Genomic DNA, 24,039 nt, shown 5'->3' with positions numbered 1-24,039 from the left:
TAACCCGTTCAATTCCAAACCCTGCCTGTTATCCTGAACTTTCCTAATGGCATATTCTAGAAATTTGCATTTCTAAGAAACATAAATATAACGTTAATATCTTTTTACTTGAGATTACACACCTGATCTCAAACATATGAAAAGAAAATCCCTAGCCTCTTAATAAGGACCTAGTAATTAAACAAAGAGTGGGGAAAGGATGTTATATACTGAAAGGTAGAGATGATGTTTCAAATAGGCTACTTGATTGTATATACATATATAACAGTTGCCAAAGTAGATAAAAGTTCAATCAGGTATAAACAACTGTGGCGATTCAAGGCTGCTTGACGTTCGAGACTTCGGGAGTGATCAATCTCGGCGTCTCGAAACACTCACAAGCAGTCTTTACGTCAACGATGCGACGTATACAACATTGTCGTGCGGGTTTTCGGCTTTGCGGGCGCTATTAATCTTGCTTTCTCGATCGTTGTTCATCTCTAGTAGCTATATATTTCAATGAGTCCTTTATTTATATATACTGTATATATGTATATTTTTAATTTGAGTATAGAAGTTTCAAATGACAAAATTACTAATCACATGAATGTGAAGATAATTTTTTCCTCTTTCGAATTGCAGACGAAAAGAATTATTATAAATCCGGTAAGTTATGTGACTTCATTTGTAAACTGCACGACTAAGGATTAAGCAGATCTGTATCATGACACGTTATGAGCTCTGAGTCGTCAGGTCGTTTGTACAAAGTGAAAGAATTGCTCCCGTCTCGTTATGTGTTGGGAATTTTTCTTGTGATGACGGGTGTAAGACAAAAAAGCTCTCCGTAGAGTTTAAGGTGTCAGTGGCGGAAGAACGTTTGTCTTCTCATTCTCATACTTGGTTTCTTTCCGTGTCATACATTTCATGATTTTCATCAATCGAGACTTCTTAATTAATTACATGAATACTATTAGCTACTGACTTATATATTTATTAATCTATCTATTTTTTATCTACTTATTTATCTATTTATTTATTCATCTATTTATTTATTTATCTATTTATTTATCTATTTATTTACCTATTTATTTATCTATTTATTTATACATTCACTTATTTATTTATTTATCTATTTATTTATTTATTCATTCACTTATTTATTTATCTATTTATTTATTTATTTCTCTATTTATTTATTTATTTCTGTATTTGTTTATTTATCCACTTATTTATTTATTTACTTATTTATTTATTTATTAATTCACTTATTTATTTATTTATTCATTCATTCATTCACTTATTTATTTATTTATCTATTTATTTATTCATTCATTCATTCATTCACTTGTTTATTTATTTATTTACTTATTTGTTTATTTATTTATTCATTTATTTATTTATGTATTTATTTATTTATCTGTTTATTTATTTATCTTTTATTTATTTTATCTATTTATTAATTTGTTTATTCATTCACTTATTTATTTATTTATCTATTTATTTATTTCTCTATTTGTTTATTTACTCACTTATTTATTTATTTATTCATTCACTTATTTATTTATTTATTTATTCACTTATTTATTTATTTATCGGCAACGCTGATATAACCTCTGCAGTTGCGAGCGTCGTTAAATAAACCATAATTTATATTTTTTAAGGGATGGTCGATCGAAAAGCAAAAATAAAATTGTGAAGATCGGCCATAGCTTTGAATTGTAAAGTTGGCTGACAAATAAAAATCAAATTGACCTTTCCTTAGATTAGTTTTGCTGGCATTAACATATATTTATTGAAGCAATATCCTATGTTATTTTGATATTTCTAAACCTTATAATCACTTTAGAATAGCATTCTGAAATTCGGCAGAAGCAACTGTCGGAATATATATAATTATTCTTTAAAAATAGATGTATATTGATTGACATGGGAATAAGTTTGTAATTTTTACCGAGGTGAACGGGCTATTGAATACATAACTCTGTTCTAGTTTCGCTTGTTGCCTGGCTACCGATAAACTCGTCAAACTTTACACGCATTCCGCTCCCTATTGTGATGTTCGGTCTTTTCTATTTCATTTTTGAAGAAGTAAGAAATTTATCGACATGACATGATGGTGTCTCTGATAAATATCTACTTCCATGACAACAAATAAAACTAAGCATCTGACTTTATATATTGATTCGGAAGTACTGTAAGGGTTGTGAAGTAAACACAGTGTGTCTATTAAGTAACGAAACTTTTTCTTGGGACAAAATTTGAGGTGTTTTACGTCATGATACAGTTGTGTAAATTTTAAAAGTTTCGGTGCTTTTTACTATGTATATATTTTTATGCTCCACCGTGCCGAAATGTAGTAATTATACACCTGGTAGCAGCTCTTTAATGGACCTCATTAAAGTACACCTATTCATTAAAGTTCAGGTGTTCCACCAATCAGAAAATATCATTGTAGCAATATGAAAGCGCAAGTATCGATTATTCTCGGATATGTAATCGAAAGACAACTAGTTCCGTTACTATAGGCCCTAATAATTAGCGTTAATTGTAAATAATATTCAAACAAATTCAATTTGCAATCTCGTTTTTCAATCTAATTCAATTTCAAGGTTATATCAAGATTAATGTTTATTTTACTCTCTAGATTATATCAAGGTCAATGTCGACATTTGTTTCTCGGAAAAAATAAATACTTTCGCGTCTGCGCACATCTCACAATTTACGAGGTATTGCACAAGGTCAGTTCCGCTACTCAGTCAGATAAGAATAATATGAATACTTATCAATAATTTCATGTTAGAAATATGGTCGAGCATAAAAAGCCATATGAAACTTGACTATAATGGTAATTAAAACGCTCGTATGAAAATTATGAAACTCGCTTGCGCAGGTTTCATAAACAGACTCGCGTCTTAATTACTACCATTATAGGCTCGTTTCATAATGTAGTATTTATGAATGAAAGAATGGATGAAGCAAGAATGATGCTGAAACTGATCAGAAAGAGAAAAAGCAAGTCACTGGCTGAGAAGAAACTGCCTACTGAAGGATGCACTGGAAAGAATGATGAACGGAAAAGAGATTCGGTTCAGAAGAAGATATCAGATGATAGACAATATTAAATTACATGGATTGTATGTGGAAGGCGGAAAATAGGAAAGATTAGAAAAGGGTTCCCAACCGGTGTGTCGCGAAATTTTGGAATTGAAAAATAAATTATATGCCATCCAGAAAGTCTCCTTACAATGCATTTTTTATTTGCAACGAAGTCTTTGGTACGGTACATTTTATTTTGAGACAGACTCAACCAATGAAACGTGAACACTTGCAGCAATGCTCTGTTCAGTTTTTTTCACTATAAGGCCACGTATAGAGAAACTCTGTGCAACCCACCAAGCGCAGACTTCACATTAATTTAAATAGGCGAGTTTTCAAAAACGATAATACAAATTTTTATCGGAATTCAGCATAGATAGGTTGGAATTTTGACACATACCTTTGTTTTTTTTCTAATGCCACTCAAGTTGCTGCTTGTTCTTTTAGAATTTTCGATTATATATTAAGATCAACCTATCTACAACAGTGGATGTCCGACACTACATAGAAGTTGTTATCAGCACATTCCGGCATATTTTTGTTGCATTTTTCATCATGGAACCGAAATAAGTGTGAATAACTATGCTTTTAATATATGTTTTTTTTTTTTTTTTAAATTCAGCTTACATCTTAGTTGGACGAACAGGAGGTTAGAAACGACGAAATTCTCGTGCAGTGAACAGTAATCATCTGTCCGTCTGCTTTAAAATATTCGCCTTTTTTCCCACAAGAGTACTGATTATTGATGATAATAACAATAATAATGATGATGATAATAATAATAATAATAATGATAATAATAATAATAATAATAATAATAATAATAATAATACTTACTTACTTACTTACTGACTTTTAAGGAATCCGAAGGTTCATTGCCGCGCTCACATAAGCCCGCCATTGGTCCCTATCCTGAGCAAGATTAATCCAGTCTCTATCTTCATATTCCACTTCCCTCAAATCCATTTTAATATTATCCTCCCATCTACGTCTCGGCCTCCCCAAAGGTTTTTTTCCCTCCAGCCTCCCAACTAACACTCTATATGCATTTCTGGATTCGCCCATACGTGCTACATGCCCTGCCCATCTCAAACGTCTGGATTTAATGTTCCTAATTATGTCAGGTGAAGAATACAATGCGTGCAGTTCTGTGTTGTGTAACTTTCTTCATTCTCCTGTAACTTCATCCCTCTTAGCCCCAAATATTTTCCTAAGTACTGTACCTTATTCTCAAACACCCTTAACCTATGTTCTGCTCTCAAAGTGAGAGTCCAAGCTTCACAACCATATAGAACAACCGGTAATGTAACTGTTTTATAAATTCTAACTTTCATATTTTTTGACAGCAGACTGGATGATAAAAGCTTCTCAACCGAATAATAACAGGCATTTCCCATATTTATTCTGTGTTTAATTTCCTCCCGAGTATCATTTATATTTGTTACTGTTGCTCCCAGATATTTGAATTTTTCCACCTCTTCAAGGGATAAATTTCCATTTTTTATATTTCCATTTCGCACAATATAATAATAATAATAATAATAATAATAATAATAATAATAATAATAATAATAATAATAATAATCTTAATAATAATAAATCAAATAAGTGTGTCGCGATATCGTGGGCGTTCAGTTAAGTGTGTCGTCAGTGAAAAAAGGTTGGAAACCACTGGATTAGAGAATGCTGGATTTGCAGTGAAAGACCTGCCCTAGGGCAACAGTCTATGGATGGATGAATGAATGAAATGAATAAGAAAATAAAAAATTAATAGTGAAATTGTAGGAAATACATTTAAAAAGTACGCGAAAACCCGTCCTTGCAAGGGAAATTGGGGCTGAGAGGAAATGTGTATGAGAGTTCCAAGCCCCTTGACCACTTGTCTCACTCCAATTTTTATCGTTCCATTTTAATGAACATTAGCCGAAAATGTAGGTAATCTAGTAGCTACCACATGAGAGGGGGCAAAGCAAGACACAACAACAAAAGCGCAGGATCGGTGATGTTGAAAGTCTGGGTGGCGACTGTGGAGATTGGGCGCCACAGTCCTCTCAAGAGAAGGGATCCGAGCTCTTCCGCTGTTCGAATGACACTACAGTAAGCTTGCCGTAGAGTACCAAAGGCAAAACGTGAAAACAAAGGCTCCTAGTTCAGAAGGATTTCATTTGGAAAACGATGAAATTTATATCGAGGGTAAAGTTATTATTTTACGACGCTGTATCAACATCTAGGTTATTTAGCGTCTGAATGAAATGAAGGTGATAATGCCGCTGAAATGAGTCCGGGGTCCAGCACCGAAAGTTACCCAGCATTTGCTCGTATTGGATTGAGGGGAAAACCCCGGAAAAAGCCTCAACCAGGTAACTTGCCCCGACCGGGATTCGAACCCGGGCCACCTGGTTTCGCGGCCAGACGCGCTAACCGTTACTCCACAGGTGTGAACTCGATGGTAGATATAGGTGCATCAATTCGTTTAAGGTATATCCCTTTATTTTATTTCATTAGTTCGTTTAATGAGAAAGTGAAAAATAATGCCTACCTCTTGTGTCTCTGAGATATGATTTTGTATGCTAATTGCAAGACAGCAACCATCTACTCCCTCTTACTTATCTGTCCGATTCCACAGTCTTTCTCGGTATCATAACTTAAATACTCGGTCACAATATGATAACACGCTAGAAATACCACTGCACACATAATCTCTTTATTCTTCATCTTTCACTGTTGCTACTTCTCGTCACTGGAATTCTCTGCCGTCTGAAGTCAAGGGCTGCCGAATTTTAATTTCCTTTAAATGTAAATTAGAAAAATATCTTATGATGAGTTGCCAGACCTAACGCGTTGCAAATATTTAATGGAATGTGTTCCACTGTATTTATTTTTATTATCTAAATCGTGTTTATTTATCGCTTATCGCCAATATGTATCCCACTGTGTTGTTTTTTATTATTAATCTATTTTTGTGTACATTTTATTCAATTGTCGGTTTCTGGTTTAATTATGTAAATCCTACTTAATTGTAATCTAATACTAATATGTATACTAATATGTTTCTTTTTATTTTTACTGTGTACATTTTTTTTATTGAATTATCGGCTTCTGTTTTTATGTGATTCGTATTTGATTCTAACAACATTAATATGTATTTCACTATGTTTATTTTTATTTTATGAGGTAAAGTTTATGTAACTACCTCTCATTATGTACCTAAATTGTATTAGTATGTCATTACTGTACTTAATTCCGATCCAGTTTTATGTTCAACTGTGTAAGCAAGTTTTAATCCTGGTTGAGTGTAAGAGAAGGCCTTACAGCCTTAACTCTGCCAGGTTAAATAAAACCATTATTATTATTATTATTATTATTATTATTATTATTATTATTATCATTATTATTATGTCTCGTGACCAGAATATTGTACGAAATGGAAATATAAAAATTGCAGATTTATCCTTCGAAGAGGTGGAAAAATTCAAATATCTTGGAGCAACAGTAACAAATATAAATGACACTCGGGAGGAAATTAAACGCAGAATTAATGTGGGAAATGCGTCTTATTATTCGGTTGAGAAGCTCTTATCATCCAGTCTGCTGTCCAAAAATCTGAAAGTTAGAATTTATAAAACAGTTATATTACCGGTTCTTCTGTATGGTTGTGAAACTTGGACTCTCACTCTGAGAGAGGAACATAGGTTAAGGGTGTTTGAGAATAAGATGCTTAGGAAAATATTTGGGGCTAAGCGGGATGAAGTTACAGGAGAATGGAGAAAGTTACACAACACAGAACTGCACGCATTGTATTCTTCACCTGACATAATTAGGAACTTAAAATCCAGACGTTTGAGATGGGCAGGGCATGTAGCACGTATGGGGCGAATCCAGAAATGCATATAGAGTGTTAGTTGGGCGACCGGAGAGAAAAAGACCTTTAGGGAGTCCGAGACGTAGATGGGAGGATAATATTAAAATGGATTTGAGGGAGGTGGGGTATGATGATAGAGACTGGATTAATCTTGCTCAGGATAGGGACCGATGGCGGGCTTATGTGAGGGGGGGAATGAACCTTCGGGTTCCTTAAAAGCCATTTGTAAGTAAGTAAGTATTATCATCACAGGATTTGTGAATTAGTTACTTTATGTAATTTATTGTTACTGAGCACATTGAAATATTCGGGTCATTAGGAATATAGACTGATAAACTCACCTCCGCCTTGTATCTCGTTGAAGACTGCTTGAACCGGAAGTTGTCGGATGTTACAAGGAACCAATTGCCACTTCCTGCCAGCGATAAGCCCTGCAAAGTTTCAGCTCTTCTCCGTCCCTGCTCTCTTCATCTACATGTTTCTCTCTTCTTAAATTAAGACACACTGTGCGGTATCTTTACACACAGGTCGAGGCCAAATTCTCGACTTCTGTGGTGCCACAGCGATGGGATTATTTCCCTCCTGAGGCCACATAAGAGCAGAGCATCAAGATGATTGTAGGAGGTGGTATTTCAGAGCTTTATTTCCAACAGGAAAATATAAATTTTGTGCGAGATCGTGCGTATTTGCTTGTTTTCCGCACAGAACCAATACGCGGTAAGTGTGAAATACCACATTCAGTATTCCCAACGTAACACACATAACAATTTCCCTCTTCTTACCGCTTAAGCGCCACATTCATTTTACTGCTTTAGGCTTTTAACATATTATTTTTAGAGACGTTTAACATAGTAATAATTATAAATTGGAAACTTACCACTGCAATTTCACCTAAATTTCAATGTTAATTATTGTTTTTAAATATTTGGAAAAATTAAGTAAAGTCTACTACTCCACGAAACTTATTCCATTCCTGATACAAGTAACATTAAGGAAGCCGTGAAAAAATCAACGAGACTCCAGATGCCGATGTTATTACTGCAATATGTTATATAAATAATATTGTTAAAATATTAAAATGAAAAAATAAATCATTACATAACCTTACCGTTTGTTTTAAGTTCGCTTTTATAGACTGGAGGAAAAAAAGACAGACGTATATCACGGCCTGCTGGAGTATAGATATTTTTGTTTTCTAAAGTTGCCGTCATTAAACAGAAACCAAAATGGAGATTTCATTGCAACTAATTAGAAATTCGTCTTCCAGTTATGTAATAAACGATCTTCGCACAAAATAATGTACGATACACGAGCGGTATGTTTGTTTTCATGTTCTCGGAAATTAAAAAAGCTCAACTACATTTCCCTTTTTCAATCTTTTCCTCGAACATGAAAACGTCAACATACCGCTCTTGTAACGTATATTACTATATTCCCTCAGAAGGTGAATAAAGTTGTTTTGTAATGTGGTTCTTCCTGTTCCCTTGAGGTATGATTATCATGTGAAGAGAGAATCATACCACTTGAAAATTTCCATTACGACAGGGATGAGACGATATTAGCTCCCAATCATGGTAGAAGAGCTCGACCTTGATCACGAGCGCATAGCGCATCCACTACATAGCGTCGTAACGTAGACAGCAGGGTTGTACATGCACATCCAGTGAATAAAGGCAGCAATTATTACAATAACTTGAGTTACTAAATTTCTGGTTATGTAATAGGGATAATTACTCAGTTATTTAATATACATGTACATATATAAACAAATCGCAAAGGAAAGGTTTTTTTTAGGAAGAAAAAGAGAAATAGGAAAAGTTAATTGTATGTGAACCATTTTATTGTTAACAGCAATTATTTAATATGTAAATACTTCACTTCATTGGTTAGGAGAAATTAATAGAGTCTACCTGCTCCACGTGTGTGATATCTAAGTAGTATTTGTTGAAAAAATAATAATGACAGTATTGATTGAAACAGAGTATATTGATTGTGTGATTGTGAAAATGTAGTCCTTACTCTCCAGTCGTGATTATGTAATGAGTTTTCTTAGAGTGATTTGTGAGATGCACGTAACACGAAAAAACAAATTGATTAAATTAAGATAATGAGAGCCATCGTAATTTTTGGGATCAATCATTTAAGGGGATATGTATGATTTTTAAAACTTCCACAATTTTCGGCCAAAATTTGTGAAATTTAAACTATATAAACAGATCTATAATAATATCATCTGTACAACATTTGGTGCAATTAGGTCTAATAGTTTTGAAATTATATTTTTAAGTATATTTTTATATTCACGTTACTAAAAAAGTTCCTTGCATCAAAGTTTTCAAAATGTTTAGTTCATATTTGCTCAAAATCCTGAAAATAGTTATTGGAATAAAAGTGAATTTGCTTTTAAAGCTTAGTAATAGCATAAGTTAAAGTGCAGTCAAAGATAAAATATTATTTCTAAATTAAAGAAACACGTAGTCTAAAATAAGTAAATATCCAGAAACAAGCAACAAATAAAACATCAACAATACATTTAAAATAAAGAAATAAAAGAATCTAGATACAGTCTACTGACCCAAATGTAAATTAATTTACCTTCGATGTCAATTCCGAAAGCAATTTATTTCTCTTTTCTCCTGAATAATGCCTATATATTTTTTTCATGTTGCGTCTCATAATGCCGGTTTATGTTGTTTTTTTTTTTTTTTGCAAATTATATATTTTTTACCCAACAAACACTGGACTTCATCACCATGTTCGAAGCATAAATATTGTATCTTCCACTCTTCCTTGAAAGCTTTAAGCGCTTCCATTCCGTCATGATGCGCTGTGTTCTAAGATCTGTACATCCTTTAGCAATGTTTAAAGGTAAAAGAGCTCCGAGCGCGCGCAGCGGGCAGAAATGAGCTCTCGCTCTAAAGTACTAGTCGCCATCGCAAGACTGCATTACGACTTCAAAACTTTTTCTAACAGTCACCGGACCTCTGAAATACTCTACTCGTATGTGGTGATAATATCGGTCTTCCTGGTGGTGGGTATAATCGGGAATGTGACTGTTCTAGTAACAGTAAAAAAAATCCTGACATGCGCACATTGCCCAGTGCCTTGATATTCCATTTAGCGGTAAGTGATTCACTGTTATTATCTCTGTCCATTTTCTTAAAACTATTGGCGTACTTTTCACAGGCATGGGATGTTTACTCCTACATATAAAACAGATATTGTAGAAAAAAAAAAAAGGAGTATAAGGGTACAGTACATCAGTTATTCGTAGATTTCAAAAAGGCATTTGACCCGATTAAGAGAGAAGTTTTATATGATATTCTTATTGAATTTGGTATTCCCAAGAAACTAGTTCGATTAATTAAAATGTGTCTCAATGAAACTTACAGCAGAGTCCGTATAGGCCAGCTTCTGTCTGATTCTTTTCCAATTCACTGCGGGCTAAAGCAAGGAGATACACTATCACCTTTATTTTTTAACTTTGCTCTAGAATATGCCATTAGGAAAGTCCATGATATGAGAGAGGGTTTGGAATTGAACGGATTACATCAGCTTCTTGTTTATGCGGATGACGTGAATATGTTAGGAGAAAATCCACGAACGATTAAGGAAAACTCAGATATTTCACATGAAGGAAGTAAAGCGATAGGTTTGGAAATAAACCCCGATCATGTCTCGTGACCAGAATATCGTACGAAATTGAAATGTAAAAATTGGAGATACATCCTTCACAAAGGTGGAAAAATTCAAATATCTTGGAGCGACAGTAACAAATATAAATTGCACTCGGGAGGGAATTAAACGCAGAATATATATGGGAAATGCCTGTTATTATTCGGTTGAGAAGCTTTTGTCATGTATTCTGCTGTCAAAAAATCTGAAAGTTAGAATTTATTAAAACAGTTCCGTATGGTTGTGAAACTTGGACTCGCACTTTGAGAGAGGAACAGAGATTAAGGATGTTTGAGAGAGGTTCTTAGGAAGGACCTGCCCTTCGGCGGAAAACTGTGACTCAATAAATAGAAAGAAAAAATGAATTCCTAGAAATGACGCACATAATTTACATTAGACCTACATAATCCATTCTTTCACATAGGAGTAACTTATTTATTTCATTCGCCGACATTATTGTAAGGTTTGTACATTACTATTAGTAAGAAATGTCAGTTCCTGTTAATGCAGGAATTGGTGGTTGGAACATTTCCTTCAAAGATTACATCTTGCTGTCTTGCATACGCCTGGGCTAGGTCTGTTCTTAAAGTTGTAGCAGAACGACATAGCTCCAGTTTTCTTAACGACTGACCGTGCTATAATCATATTATTTCTGTTATGAGCTGGTTAAGATACTAAGGTGAGTAGTGCATGAAGTTTCTGTGAGAATTAAAGGGAGAGGATGGTATTTTTTTTAAACTTTTTCCTATTTGGTGTAAAATATTATTTTTTGTATGTAGAGAGCTCATAGCTGTGGCAACTCAACCAAATATAAATATTTTGAAAAAAATTATTTGGGGCTAAAATTTGAAAAAAAAAAAAACCCCCAATGCAAGATTGTACAGGGACATAATTTTATTTTTACTTGCATTTTTATTGTACCTGCATTTCTGAATGTACTTCACTCCCACCCCTTCACTAATGTCCTTGCTCCCGTCAGACACACAAACTTACGGCCGCTGTTGCATTCGAAGTCTTCAAGCAGTGAAGTAAACACTGCAGTGTATAGTGTGTTTCATAAATATGGTTGCGTTTTCTATAGAAGAAAGAACCTATATTAATAATATCGTACTAAAAAATTATATTGAAAAAACGATAAATTAAATTTCAGAGAATATGCTTCAAAATGTTTTTAATAACATGCGTAAAGAATTGAAGCCTGAATTGTAATGAACGGCAACCATTTTCAGCAACTTGTTTAAAAATTCAGATTAGCTTTTTTTTTTAATTGAGGTGGCTAGAAGCAAAGGAATGCTAGTGACATTTGTAATAACATGAGTTAAGTGCATCCAGTGTAAGCTAAATTATCTAAAATTTTAGTGGCAAAGGGATATTTTAATCGCATCACACATTAAAATTTAAATAAAAATTTCACCGATTTTACGAAAGCTTAAATATTTAAACCCCATTTTCTCAAAAGTAACTTAAGTGCACTTACAGCCCTTTACTTATGACCCCCTCAATTTAAATGCACTCTCTATATTGTATGTTAACATCAATAATTAATATGCTAAATAAAGTGGACATTACATAACGAACATAGCCGCCTGAAAAGTTGAGTTTTTGAAAAAAAAAATGTTACTACTCTACTATATTTTGATAAATTCCGTAAAAGTGATGAACAAACTAAAAATCCTAATATCGTATTTCCCTACAACATAAATGGATACACTACTTTTCTCTCCTCCTATACCTAGTAAAATGATTTGTTTACACATTGCACTAGTAACATCAAACTCCTGTAATGGAAGGGGGCAACAGTGTTTCCGAGTATAGCCAGGTTAATGTTAAAAATGTTGGTAAAAATAAAGTGATGTCCCTGTACTAAAACTGATATATCTAAACCGTTTTTAAAGATAGATTCAAACTTCTTTCTGCAATGTATTTGCAAAAGCATGTTCTACAAACTGTCTGTAACAGAATTTTGATATTAGTCCCTACGTTTGTAAAATAAACAATAACAAATAAAATGCAATAACAATTTTCTGATTTCCTTCCTTGCAAACAAACGGACATATTTTTTTAAATGAAATCAATTAACAAAATTATGTAACAGAGAAAAGTTTCCTAATAGTCTAAAGAATGTGTGTTCTAAAATTCATGCATGTATCTTTAATAGTTCAGAAATTATATCCATTTTTGTCTGGCAATGTAGCAAAAAAAATGAAGTTACTGGAAACCGATAAAAGCGGGCGTGTGATATAAAAATTCATAGCGCAAGAAGTTTAAAAATGACGTCTCAACATCCGAAAAGGGCACAAATACCCACAAAATGTTATTCAGTGCATTCCAAACATATAAAGAGTATTTTAAAGAAAAGCAATTTTTTTTTAAATTTAATTTACCGGAAACAACAATAAAAGTGGGCGAGTGATTTAAAAATCCATAACGCAGGAAGTTTAAAAATGGCGACTCAACATCCGATAAGGGCATAAATACCCACAAAATGTTAAGTTACGCATTCCACACATATCACAGTGTATTAAAATTTTTTTTTTAATTTACTCATTTTTCACCAAAAAATACCATCCTCTCCCTTTAATGTATTTGTGACTATCTAAGTGATACGGTTATTTTATTGTAATATAAGTTAATATTTCTTCGTTTTCTCACAAAAAAACTTAACTCTGATGATAGTTTCAATAATGCTTCTGTTCGTTCAAATGACAGTTAAATAATGCTATGTAATATAGGCTGCACATGCGAGAGTTTGTAATCGTTCTGTCATTGCGAAAATTCAAAATGCACCATAACATGGAGGTCTACAGGCACTTATGGTATCAGCCTAAAATATATCATATCATGTATCACAAAGTTGGTATAGAAGAGCAAATTCGTACATCAAAAAATTCAATTTTAGGACAGTGAAATAACATTAGAATATATTGAAACTAAAACAAACCTGACATAAAAGGAATTTAAATCTCTTTTTGTGAAGTTTATATCCTTGCCTCTACTTACGATATGTTTGGAGAAGATTAAAAAAAAAAAAATTGTCTTAGAAAGGAATCAATAATTGAAGTCTTATTTCGTTCATATTTTATTAGACCTATATACGAGGTTACACTTCAAAACCATTGCGTATGATATGATCTTATCATATATAGTTTATCATATCATGTATCGTATCGTATCATATATCACATCACATATTATCACATATGACATCACACCGCATCACATATATCATATCATATCATATCATATCATATCATATCATATCATATCATATCATATCATGTCATATCATATATCATATCATATCATATCATATCATATCATATCATATACTATCATATATCATATCATATCATATCATATCATATCATATCATATATCATATTATATATCATATATCACATCATATATCATATACAGTATCATATCACATCATATCATATCACATATCATATCATATCATATCGCATATATATCATATCATATCATATCATATCATATCATATCATATCATATCATATCATATCATATCATATCATATCATATCATATCATATCCTATCATATATGATATCATATATCATATAACATATCATATCACATATCATATCATATCATATCATATCATATCATATCATATCATATCATATCATATCATATCATATCATATCATATCATATATCATATCATATTATATCATATTATATATCATACCATATCATATCATATACTCATATCATATCATAACATCATATCATATCATATATCGTATCATATCATATCATATCATATCATATCATATCATATCATATCATATCATATCATATCATATCATATCATATCATATCATATCGTATCATATCATATATCGTATCATATCATATCATATCATATATCATATCATATCATATCATATCATATCATATCATATCATATCATATCATATCATATCATATCATATCATATCATATCATATCATACCATATCATAGGCCTATCATATATCATATCATATCATATATCATATCATATCATATCATATCATATCATATATCATATCATATATCATATCATATCATATATCATATCATATATCATATCATATATCATATATCATATATCATATATCATATATCATATCATATCATATCATATCATATCATTTCATATATCATATCATATATCATATCATATCATATATCATATCATATCATATATCATATCATATATCATATCATATCATATATCATATCATATATCATATCATATATCATATCATATATCATATATCATATCATATATCATATATCATATATCATATCATATATCATATCATATCATATATAATATCATATCATATATCATATCATATCATATATCATATCATATCATATATCATATCATATCATATCATATCATATCATATCATATATCATATCATATATCATATCATATATCATATCATATATCATATCATATATCATATCATATATCATATCATATCATATCATATCATATCATATATCATATCATATCATATCATATATGAGCCGTTCAGAGCAGAAGTGGTGTAAGTCAAAAATGGGTAATGAGGTTTACAGTAAACATTCTGTAAAATACCCGTTATTTAAACTACTCGTATTAGTAGTCAGTGGATAGCAAAAATCTCAATTGCTACTTTGCGCTGTATTTTACAGTATTTTTACTTTAAACCTCATTACCCATTTTTGACTTACACTACTTCTGCTCTGAACGGCTCACATCATATCACATACCATCCATACCATACTATACCATACCATACCATATATATCATATACCATACCATACTATACCATACCATATATATCACATACCATACCATATATCAAATCGTACACCATGTCATGTCATATCATATAGCAGCATGCCCATAAGCAAATGGTGGGGGAAGTATCTGGTGCCCCCAACCTCTCTTATAGGCCTACGTAGCAAAGCAACGCTGACAACTTGAAAGAGACAACGTAGATATCAGTGGCGAAAATTTGGCTATAGGTTTAACATGCACAATTTTTTTTTTCAGGAACATAAGCATAAAAAACTTCAAGACAACAAATAATAGTTTTAATCTATCAAACTCAAACAGATGGTGTCCAAATTAGATACCAAGGTAAGCCTATATAACGAAAATGAACTGTTTTCTTTTTCTCTCGTAATCAACTGTTTCAAATGGTATAAGTTAAATCTTTCTACAAAATAAATTAATCTTCCTGACACTCACTGGAAAATAGACGCCACTTTTTCATATATATAAGTACGCATTATGCACACGCAAATTTGCAGTTAGATTACTTAATACAGCACTCCACACCTGTGGAGTAACGGTTAGCGCGTCTAGCCGCGAACCCGGGTGGCCCGGGTTCGATTCCCGGTTGGGGCAAGTTACCTCGTTGACGTTTTTTTCCGGGGGTTTCCCCTCAACCTAACATGAACAAGTGCTGGGTAACTTTCAGTGTTGGACCCCGGATTCATTTCACCGGCATTATCATCTTCATCTCATTCAGACGCTAAATAACATAAGCTGTTGATAAAGCGTCGTAAAATAACCTACTAAAATAAAAAAAAATAAAAATATTCCCAAGTTAGTATCAGTGAAGTTCAATTGCTACTAGATCTATGCAAAAAGATAGTAAATAGCAATACCTTAAAAACAATATACTTTGCATACTTCCACTCGGTAATGAGTTTTGGAATAATATTCTGGGGAAATTCCAAAGATAGTAACAGTATATTTCTATTACAAAAAAGAGTAATTGGAATAATAGTAGGTGCCAAATCCAGGGAATCTTGTAGGACTATTTTAAAAAAACTACAAATAATGCCCATGGCTTGTCAGTATATCTTTTCATTAATAGTCTTCCTCGTATATAATCGTGAAAACTTTGTAGCTAATTCTACAGTTCATAGCATAAATACACGTCAAAAAAATGACTTTCATACTCCATCGTCAAGTCTATCGTGCTATCAAAAAGGAGTGCGTTATATGGCAGTAAAAATTTTTAATAGCCTCCCTATCGATATAAAAAATGAAACTCAAAACATAAAATTATTTAGGGCCAAATTAAAGAAGTACCTAATTTCTCACGCCTTCTATTCTGTAGATGAATTCATGACATTCAATAACGCTTCATGAAATTGATACTAAAACTATGTGTTGTACTAGTAGACTATATTGTAAATCTCATCTGTATATATTTCATCTAGACTGTGACTATAAATTAAGACTTTATAATAGTATTAAGTTTTTTGACTTGTTCCATATTCTAGCTGTAAAGCAATGTATGAATACCATGGAATGTTAATAAATACAATACAATACAATACAATACAATAGCACCACAGTAGTCGAAGTGTGGCATCATGAATGTTTCTACAAGGATTAATTTTAATTTATCAATAGGAAAGTTCTTCAGTCGCTTTAATGAGTAAATAATTGAAAATATTTTTTTGGGAGAAGTGTGATTCACTTGTTCATTCAATTCCAGGTGACAATCCGTATAAATGCCAAGGTTCTTCATAGTTGACGTAGGTCTATATGGGCTATTCCATATGAAATCGATCAGTAAAAACCTCGCATTTTTTATACTCTAATTTTTTCCCTACTTATACAAGGTGCTGAGGGGAGTGCATTTTGAAAAATATACTATCGAAAGTCAAACGGTTTTCGTATTATTGAGCGACAAATTTAGCGTATTTTATAAAAACAAGCCTCTTTCAGCGCTCAGAACTCTGGAACCATTTACTGCAGAACATTGAACGAGAGCTCATTTTGAAGCTGACATTTGGTAGGTTATGATAAGAAGTAATCCTTATTTTTATTGTGTACAGAGAGACATATAATCTGATTTTACTTGCTTTTAGGCTTTTTGGCCATTTGTAAAAATGTAAAAAAATATTGAGAAAAAACCTTGCATTATTAAGAGGGATTCGGCATTGTTTGCTTAGTTGTATGGCAATAAGTTTCGAGGGTATTAAATAGATTATTTTCACACGCCTAGAATTGAACGGCGCAGTACCCCATGCACTGGCCGAGAGCTGAAAATAAGCGAGCGTTGGGCGTAATTTTACTCCTGTGTTTATGAAAACCTGTGTTAAAGTTAGCACAGTCATGACTGCTAGACGACACATCACGTGTTTGTCTCCTGGCCTTGCTTGTCTCGGCTAGCTCCCGTTTCACAGTCAGCTGGTTAGTTCACGCGAGTACTATTGGTTTTCTTTATTTGATATTTTCAATACTTTCTTATGAACATACCATCAGTAAAAAATATGTGTTTATTTGTACTTTCAATGCGAAATCTAACTAGGCCTATATATTTTTAAAATATTTTTTCCTTGCCAAAGGCGTCTTAATGAGGAAAAATCTAAATTTCTCCATTTCCATAAAGAGTAAGAAAAATCTGTTTATATGTCAATATAAACTTTAATTTCTCAGCATCAAAATAAACCATGATTTTGAACATTGGGCGAAATGGTTTCGGAGCTACAACAGTTTAAAGTTGCTAATGTTATGAAAATACGATACATTTAAATATTTTTAATTTAAACACTATGAAGTTCTGATGCCTCAAACTTTGCACAAAGCATTTTATCACAGTTTTCTACGTACAAAAAAAGTTTCATTGTATTTAGAAATTGTAAGGTCAATTTTCTCTATATTTCGGTCGATTTGAGATGGAATAGCTCATATGGAATAGCAGTATTATTTACAATTATTGGTGACAAACTTCGTTTGTCACACTTCAATCTTTGATGTTCTATTAAGATAGCCTTCAACTTAGGCTACTTGCATTTAAATTTAGTCGTACGTTTTCGACCATAAGGATATTGAATTCAGGCGTATGTATACTTTGAAGTACTTCACACATAATTTATACAAAATTTCATTTTAGTAAATATGATATTTTTCTACAGAAAGAAGACCATGGGATCAGGAATGAAGATTGTCGTGTTCGTAGCTACACTTTTGGCACCAGTTCTATGTTATGGGATGTGGTTGGCAGTACTGGGATCTATATATATCGTCGCTTCTCCCAGAGGCTGCTTGTATGATTTTTCGCATCATTCTATGGATTGCTGTCACGCCAACCTTACCGATGTCCCACACATAAACCATCTGTATGTGAAGGAACTTTTTCTTGACGAGAACAAATTTATAGTGCAGAAGAAAGACATGTTTCTCAGAAATTTTCGTGCTGATGTAGAATTATTGAGTCTGAAAAATTGTATGATCTCCAATGTGAGCGACATTGTGTTCAGTGCCCTGAAAGTGTTGAAATATCTAGCTTTAGATTCCAATGAAATAACGGAACTCAAAGTTGGCACATTCAGAAATTTGACATCGTTGGAAAATTTAACCCTGTCTTCGAATGAAATTAGCGAACTACGTGAAGGCATATTTGGAGATCTCCAATCTTTGAAGTTACTGAATTTGAATACTAATAAAATTTCCTACATTGAAGCGAACGTTTTTGCTCACAATTCAAATCTGTCAGAACTTTATCTGTCTAGAAATAGATTGTCGTATGTTGATCCAAGTACATTTAGCCCCTTGGTACAGCTTGAAAGATTGTATTTGGATAATAATATGGATCTTCTGATACCAGATAATAGTTCACTGCTAAATGTGCCGAGTTTGATAGAACTAGATTTATCATTTTGCAATACATCATCCTTATCAGACATGTGGTTTCGGCATTTACGAAAACTTGAGGTTCTGAATTTGGACAGTAACAAATTGAAGCAAGTTGATGTCAATATTTTGGTAAATCTTTCATCGCTGAAAGTTTTGTATTTATCCAGAAATCCACTACAATGTGATTGTCGACTTTTGGATGTCTGGAAATGGTATCGCGAGCGCAGAATCCAAATGGAATTGAAAACATTTAAGCGTACAACATGTTCAACACCTGAAAAAGTAAAAGGAATGTGGTGGGGGGTTTTAGAGAAAGCATACTGCTATGATAAAAAGATAAAGTTCCTAGAGGGTAATGAGTCAGTCGTCCCGGAGAATAATTCAACGAAATATCAACAACCAGATAAAGATATAGCAGATTTTGTGATTAAAAGAAAGACTTTTATGTCTGTGTTATTTATTCTGCTTGTGGTTGGCGTCATTGGGAATGTGAGTGTGTTGATCACAATAATTGCAAATCCAGAAATGCGTATAGTGCCGAATTTCTTCGTTTTCAATGTAGCATTAAGCGACCTACTCTTTTTATTACTGTCTTTGTTCTTCAAGCTATTGATCTATTTTTCAGAAGAATGGGATATTATGGGCTATATATGCAATTTCGAAGTTTTTATTAATATTTGCTTAGGATCCTCTGTTTTTTCTGTAACAGTTTTGAGCATTTATCGATATTACGCTGTAGCCAGTCCTTTCGAAAGTAGAGCCAAGTTTGGAAAAATGGGAAAATTCACGTATTTGTGTATCCTAGCAACGTGGGTTCTCAGCTTCATCTTCTGCATTCCTTCTCTTATAGTACGCTATAGCCCTGGTCATTGTTTGGATAAAAATACATTGTCGTACACTAGATACTCTTTGATATTGCTTACAGTGGCATTTTCTGTGTTCCCGTTTTGTGTGATGGGTGCCAGTTACGTGTTGGTAGCAATACATCTAGTACGCAGTCGTGGAATTACAAGTAACGTATCTCGTCTATCACAACGTTTCAATACTGCAGGAATCGTTGTAGGTCTTGTGATTGTGTTCATGGTCAGCATCATGCCATACTACATAGTGACACTGTACTTAAATACTGTCGAAAACCGGAACAAAATTTTCCTTCTCAATGTCATATATTCCAGAATTTTTCCAGATACTTTATTTCTCAACACTGAACATCCTTTTCTTACGCTCAGCCGATGGCTGCTTCCTTATTTAAACGCCTGCTGTAATCCAATTGCTCTTTATTTAGCAAGCAACAAGTTCAGAAAGTACTTCAAGAAGTATTTTCTTCGCTGTTGTAAAAGAAGACCAAATAAAACAAACGATGCTCTACAGTTACACAATGTGTCTTAATAGTACATTATGCAACGAGCCTATAATGGTAGTAATTAAGACGCGAGTATGTCTGTTTATGAAATGAGCGCATAAACCTTGCACTTGACTAATGGAGTGAATTATTTAAGAATAGCCTATAGTTGCAAATTTTACTACCACCATTTCGATTGTCTTTTGTTTGACACGGCTTGGTACAGCCCGGTGACTAGTGGTCAGCGAGTAAATAAATAATATTTGGTTTATTATATATAATAGATCACAGACACATTACATACAACAATTTTACACAAAGATATATTCTTATTTAAATACAATTTCTACGTTTTACCTATTAACATATTTGTTTTGTCTTGCACTAGCTTTCAGTTATTGTGCAAGACTCAACTCATTCTAGAATATTGGTACCATCAGTATTGGTTTACCTTTCTAAGATGTACTTCCCTCTTCACTCTACAATGTGCAGCTAGTGTACTAAATCATCTCTAATTCTATTTTCTTCCATACCTCTTTCCTTACAAAAGTATTTATACAGTTCATACAAGCTCTCTCTCGTAGGTAAGCCTTCATTCCTTAATTTTATTTATTTTCCGTGTATTTGTTTATTATTAAGGGATGTTGACTTTCCTCGTATTTCTCCATACATCTACACTTGTTACTTTACATCTATAACAAGAAAGAGAAAGAACCATATATACACATACCCATACATATACACATACACTACAATTGTTTCACTATTTATTTATATATTTCTTAATTACTTTCGTTCACATCTATTTCCTTTATTCTATCCATTCTAATTTTTTTAACCAAAAAAAGATATAAACCTAATTGCTTTTGCAATTTTATGTTATTAATGTTCATGAGCTTTTTTATAGCTATTTCTTTATTTATTTGAAGGAATTTTTCTTTTATAAATTTCTTACGTATATCTTCAGTATTTTGACACTCAAGAACAATGTGAATGTCATCTTCTCTCCTTCCACACAATGGGCATGTGCCTTGAGGTATATTGCCTCTATTATTTCTTAATTTCCAAATCCCCAGTCTAAACCAAGCTAGTCAAAATCTTTTCTTCATATTCACATTTTCTATATATGTACTCCTTCTCCATATTTTTTTATTGGTCAGCGAGTAACGTCGACTACTACCGACTCTGGTCTACTATGCGTATTATCTAGTTGTTCCATCCTCTTTGATCATGAATTTATTTTATTTTATTGGAGTTTTTTACGAGGCTGTATCAAAATCTCAGGTTATTTAGCGTCTGAATGATACGAAGGTGATAATGCCGGTGAAATGAGTCCGGGATCCAGCACCGATAGTTACCCAGGATTTGCTCATATTGGGTTGAGGGAAAACCCAGGAAAAAGATCATCAATGAATTTTGAAACATGACGAGTATATCTAATACTACGTAATTTATCAAATCTGTACCTTGATTTGAATTTTTTATCTAATGGTTCGATTTAAATTCACTTGTAATTAATAAGGATAAAACAATGGCTATCCCATTTTCTTCAAATAATAAAGGTAATAAACCAATTTCATCTATAGCCTACTACAAATTCAAATGCATAATTCTGATAATTCCGATATAAATTGCAATTGTTCAGTTATTAATGAAGTTAATGAGGTTAAATGAATGAATGAATGTTAGCCATGATGTCCCATGTTGGGCACAGGCCTCCTGTGATGGGGTTAGAACCCCCTCGACAGGGGTGGCTCAAGTGTACTCGCTTGGTGAGCCAATCCAGGCGGCTTGTCGTGTATACTACTTTTGTGACATGGCTAATAACCCTGTTCAACTTTAACTAGTCTCAGCACTCTGTTCTTTGTTCATTTTTTTTTCTTGCACTACACACATTATACTGACACTGACACTTTGACAAACACTGATTGCTATTTACACTATTTACCTGACACTTTCTCAACACTGACTTTACTATTTACAAAACTTATCTTACACTTTCACTAATACTGACTTTACTATGAGCGCAAGCGACCTTCTAAATTGTGAGATGTGCGCAGACGCGAAAGTACTGATTTTTTCCCGAGGGACGAATGTCATTGACCTTGATATAATCTAGAGAATAACATGAAGATTAGTCTTGATATAACCTGGAAATTGATTTAGAATTGAAAAACGAGATGACAAATTGAATTTATTTGAATATTATTTACAATTAACCCTAATTATTATAGTAACAGAACATAACCTTCTGCGACAGTATTGGATTTCCAGCCTCCGTGACGTTTCGATAATTGTCTTTCGATTGCATATCTGAGAATAATCGATACTTGCGGTTTTATAACGGTGCAATGGTGATTTCTCATTGGCTGAACAACTGAATTATGAGTAGGTGTACTTTAATGAGGTGCATTAAAGGGCTACTACCAGGTGTATAATTACTACATTTCGGCATGGTCGAGCATAAATGTTATTTTACATTGTATTTTGCGGTAAAAATATTCGAATTTGTTATTATTTTACTTTGAGGGTTGCTTATTTTATGAATGAGCAGTAGTGTGGTTTGATGGACGTTTGTGGATGTTCATTTTTGACGTAGTTACGTTCATACGCAACGGTCATTTGAGAAAGCTAGGATAATAGTACATTATGCAACGAGCCTATAATGGTAGTAATTAAGATGCAAGTACGATTGTTTGTGAATTCATACGATCGTCTTAATTACCATTATAGGCAAGTTTCATACGACTTTTTATGCTCGACCATATTTCTAACTTGAAAGTATTCAAAATTATGGTTATGTGCGAACTGACCTGAATTGTGAGATGTGCGCAGACGCGAAAGTATTGATTTTTTCCGAGGCCGAATTTCATTGACCTTGGCACAGAATAAGTTGAACATTACTCTGATATAACATGAAAATTGATTTATAATTGAAAAACGAGATGACAAATTGAATTTATTTGAATATTATTTACAATTAACTCTAATATCTGCGTTCGTTTCGTTTGTAACATTAGAAAATTCGATCATGTAACACCGTCACTAGAATTGTTGTCTTGGAGTCCACTTAAAGAAAGAAGATTCTTCAACTCTCTCTTATTACTATTTAAAATCATCCACACCTCCACACCCTCTCACATGGCATCTCGTTTTGTTTACCTTTCACTACCTCGAACCCGGAACATTACCTTCTCTCTATTCCTCTGCACAGAAGATCCTTCTAATCATCATCTTTCAGCATATCTATTCCACGCCTCTGGAATTCTCTCCCTGACCATGTCAGAGACTGTTGGACAATATCAAAATTCAAATTTAAATTTAAAAATCACATTCTAGTTCGTGGAATTGCTTGTTGAACTCATGTCAGGTTGCGCAACTTCACCTTAACCCATGACATATAGTAAAGTAGCCACGTT

At 32.9% G+C, this 24,039-nt stretch overlaps 1 protein-coding gene across 1 annotated transcript; it reads left to right on the top strand.

Annotated features, from left to right (window-relative positions):
• The first annotated feature begins 10,969 nt into the window (after nt 1-10,969).
• LOC138701002 (uncharacterized) lies at nt 10,970-21,521 on the top strand. Its single transcript, XM_069827480.1, has 3 exons — nt 10,970-11,291; nt 15,670-15,756; nt 18,558-21,521. The coding sequence occupies exon 3, from the start codon at nt 18,568-18,570 to the stop codon at nt 20,665-20,667; it is 2,100 nt and encodes a 699-aa protein (XP_069683581.1). The 5' UTR covers nt 10,970-11,291; nt 15,670-15,756; nt 18,558-18,567; the 3' UTR covers nt 20,668-21,521.
• The last annotated feature ends 2,518 nt before the right edge of the window (nt 21,522-24,039 follow it).

Source organism: Periplaneta americana, chromosome 6 (assembly GCF_040183065.1).
Source record: "Periplaneta americana isolate PAMFEO1 chromosome 6, P.americana_PAMFEO1_priV1, whole genome shotgun sequence".
Lineage (NCBI taxonomy): Eukaryota > Metazoa > Arthropoda > Insecta > Blattodea > Blattidae > Periplaneta > Periplaneta americana.
Note: the sequence above shows the minus strand (reverse complement) of the source record. Positions and strands in the feature narration are given on the sequence as shown.

What these genes read in the sequence shown, in the direction of transcription:
- LOC138701002 (XM_069827480.1), top strand. Translation starts at nt 18,568, where the DNA reads ATGGGATCAGGAATGAAGATTGTCGTGTTCGTAGCTACACTTTTGGCA.